Below are 4557 nucleotides of genomic sequence, written 5' to 3' on the forward strand. Positions count from 1 at the left end.
TTGATAAAATTGATATCCTAAAAATATTTAAATAAATATAAACATAAATAAACAAAAATTAAAAATATAAGAAAATAAATAAATATAAATATATATATAATGTTATCTATAATAGTCCCTTCTTAAGTTCTAATAAACATTATATGTATATATATATATAATTTTATATTACTATAGTAATAATTAAAAACTTATAAATACTTTTTTAAATATAAAATAAAATTATTTATCAAAATATATATAATTGGGAAAAATATATGTAAAATAGGCCCACAAAAAAAAAAACAAAAAAAAAAAAAAAAAAAAAACAAAAATACATATATATATATTTTTATAAATATTATGCATATGTTAGGTAATATTCTTTTTAACCCTTACAATATATTTTACATATAAATAGTACACACATATTGTATATATATAAATACATATAATTATATATATTTATTAATATAAAAGATAATTTGTTATATATATTATTTATACATTTTTCTATTTTATTTATTTCTTGTTTTTTTTCATATAAAATTTAAGCCCTTTTTGATCTGATATTTTATTATGGATCTCATTTTTGTTACTAAATATTTAAATCTTTGTTATATGAACTCTTTTTTTTTTTATTTCATTTTATCTTTTAAGAATTTTATAAATATCATTTAATGTTTTAAAATAAAATACACTGATATGTACATATATATATAAATATATATATATCATTATATAAGTACAACAATACTGTTATATTTTGATGATATATGAATAATATATTTAAATCTTTTTAATATATATATATATTAACTAATCTGTATATATTTATGTGTATAATATTTTGACGTATACACATATAAATATTTGTTATAATATTATATTTTTCTATTTTTAAATATATATATATATATATATATATATATATATATATATTGATTTATACTTGCTTGTGTATGTAGTCCATTTAACTATATATACATTCATCCTCATTTTGAATATTGCAATATGTTGTCTTCAAGAAATGTGATAAATACAATAAGAACAAACTATTCCTTCTTTCAACAAATAAGAAGGCTCAAGAAAAAAACTGTGGAAAACCAAGATGCGAAAATCATAGATCCTATTAATAACTCCAATGAGAAAAACAGAAGAACGCATTATCTAAAGGCGAATACATTAAACGTAAAAAGCATAAAGGAAAAAAATATGATACTCAATAATAATACAAATAAATTAAATGATCAAAAAAATAATAATGTGTCTACGAAAAATATGAAACCTTCCAGTAGAAACAAGAATAATACGATATATAATTTGAAGTATATATCACAAAAAAGTGATACAAATAATAATATAAATATTTCTAATAATCCCAATGTATATATAAATAAATTACATGATTATTTAGACATTTCTAACAAATCGGAAAACGAAAAAGTAAAAATTAATAAACTTCTAAACAAATTGAAAACAGAAAACTTAAGCATTCATGTTATTTTAAATTCATTAAAAAATTTGTGTAGTATATTATTAAAAAAGAATTCTATTGATGTGGATAAGTTAATTGTTATGAATTATGTAAAAAATAAAAATTCTTTAAAAAGGTTCAAAAATTATTTTCAAGATTCTTTTGTACATATAGAAAATTATTTAACAAATTATATATGTTTCATAAATGAAGATAATATTTTTGAATTATATAAATATTTTTATTATTTAAATTATCCTTTGAATTTAAATACACATGAAGTTTTACAGGAAAAATTATATTTACATATCGATAAATTAGATAATTTAAAAACTATTCAAATATATTATATTATACGCTCATTTTATGAACACTTTTATTTAAAACAAGTTGATTCTTTTCTTACCTTAGTGGTTAATGAAAAGTTGCAAAAATATTATGAACAATTAAATCGTATGAATAACAAAATAAATGATCATGGAAATCATATATACAATGATTTTCTTAATAATGGGAAGTATATAAATTACACGTTTAATAATTTATTTAATTCAAATGATTTACTAGATAATATAAATAATACAAAATCTTTTATATCAGATCATAATAATAAGCATTTCATGAATTATTTGTCCAATAATAATATTAATTTTACTAATCCGAATGAAAACAACAATAATATTAATAATAATAGTATGGTGAATGAAAATAAAGAGAAATATATCAATGATAATATATCTTCATTACATTATATGTGTGATAATAATTTGAAAAATGAAGAAGGTATGTATAATAATAAAATAAATGTTGAAGATAATGAAATTATATTAATATTTAAATATATACAAAACTATCACGATAATATGGACTTTTTTTATAATACATATATTACTAACTTTATACAAACAAATCGAACAAAATTTTCGATTGACACATTATTACTTATATTAAATATATATATAAAAAATATAGATGAACTGTTTAACAAAAATATATTGGACATATTATACTATAATATAGAAGATATGACAGAAGATAATTTATTATTATTTACAGAATATCTGAAGAAAAAAAATAAAATAGCACCAATGACAAGTACTACTATAGAAAATAATGATCATAATCATGATCATAATGGTAATAATTATAGTATTTATTATTATAATTACAATGATAGTCATATTAATAATAATAATAATAATAATTTTATTATAAGTCAAAATGGACATATAAATAAAATAACACAAGAAGCTATATTTAATAAAATTATGAATAAAATTAAAAAGGATAAGGATTTAATTCTTCCAAACAATCTGGCACTACTTTTTCTCAATCTCCATGAAATAATAAACAAAGGGACTTTTAATACCTGTGAGGGTATAATAAAAACACAAGAAAATGTTAAAAATGAAAATATGATGATTGAACCAGATGATAGTTATAAAAATTGTAATGATGAAATTTGTGAGGAAAATAACGGTAATATGGAAAAAGAATTAAGTGAAAAATCATGTGTAAACGTTTATGAATCAACTAATAATATAACTGATAAAAATATTTTACAAGGTGACAACAAAGTTTTAAATGGAGATAATGATATAAACAATAATAATAATAACAATATTAATAATGTAACAATGAACACATCTATTGATCAGAATTCTCAAAATATTCAAAATAATTCTAATATTAATATGAATAAAAACCTATTTATGAAAGAATTTATAAATTTTTGTGATGAGTATTGTAACAATATTAACAAGTTCTCTTCCATTCTTGATTTATATTTAATATATATAAAAAACGAATCAGTTCAATATAAAACCATGAATACGTTTGAAAAAAAAATTAAGATAAATAAAAATAAACTATCTCAAGAAGATATTTCAAATATTATATTATCGTTAAGTATATATCCTCATCATAATACACAAATGTTGAATTATCTAGAAAATCTAATAAATGAAAAATTAATACAAGGAAAAAATTATATACCTACTATTCAAAATGATAACAACAGTATACATAATAACAATGTTGATGAAAAATATATACATACAAATAATACGAATTATTTGATTGATATATCATTAGCTTTAGGTATTAGTGGAAGAAATAATTTAAAACTTTGGAACTATATAGATGTAGATAAAATTATTTTAACATGTAATAAGAAATTATTATTATATTTATCATACAGCTTCTTGTTAACAAATTATGTATGCCCGATATCCTGGTTTTTTATTATTAGAAGAATTGTAGAAGATGTTAAAATATTTAATAAGAAACAATGTGAACTTATATATGAAATATTGAAATGTACTGTTTTATTTAATTATATAGATTTAAATAATTTTAATAAAAATGTTTTACATATAACAGATAGCAATACTAAAAAAGGGATAGCCTTATCACAACTAAATTATCATAATAAAAAAGAAAATAATAATTTCTTAAAAAGTTTTCATTATTTATTAAATACATCTTATTATCATTATAAAATGAAATTATTAAATAATCAATATGTTTCTAAAGTACCTTATGAAGATATTTTTATTTATTTAAAATTAAATTATGAAAAAAATGTAGAATTCAAACAATTATATATTATACCATATTTACTAAAAGATTATAATGTTATTATTGATCCTTTACCAACTACACCTATTCATAAATCTAGTGGATATATTATGGGGGAAATACAATTGAAACATAAAGTTTTTCAAAATGATAATTATGTTGTTTTATCATTTTTTGATGGAATGTGGAATGAATTTATTAATCCAAATAATCAGAAAGACGGTGAGCATACGTATAATATAAAATTATTGGCTGAACATTTTAAGTCATATGTCGAATCACATATAAAAATTAAAATTAATAAAAATTATAGCAACAATAATGTCGTAACAAATAATAATAAAACAACACAAAATAATACTATTAATACACACGAATATTTGAAATTCAAAAAATCAAACAATCCCCCTGAAACAAATAATAATAAGTATTTAATAAATAAAACCAATAATATGCATAATTACACAAATGAAAAAAAATATCTAAAAATGAAAAAGAAAATTATTAACAAAAAGGAGTAA

At 18.1% G+C, this 4557-nt stretch overlaps 1 protein-coding gene across 1 annotated transcript; it reads left to right on the forward strand.

Moving 5' to 3' along the window:
- Window positions 1-993: 993 nt before the first annotated feature.
- PADL01_1312900 (conserved Plasmodium protein, unknown function) lies at window positions 994-4557 on the forward strand (the record flags this gene model as incomplete). Its single annotated transcript, XM_028683662.1, has 1 exon — window positions 994-4557. The coding sequence occupies one exon, from the start codon at window positions 994-996 to the stop codon at window positions 4555-4557; it is 3564 nt and encodes a 1187-aa protein (XP_028539818.1).

Source organism: Plasmodium sp. gorilla clade G2 (assembly GCF_900097015.1).
Source record: "Plasmodium sp. gorilla clade G2 genome assembly, chromosome: 13".
NCBI lineage: Eukaryota > Apicomplexa > Aconoidasida > Haemosporida > Plasmodiidae > Plasmodium > Plasmodium adleri (nom. inval.).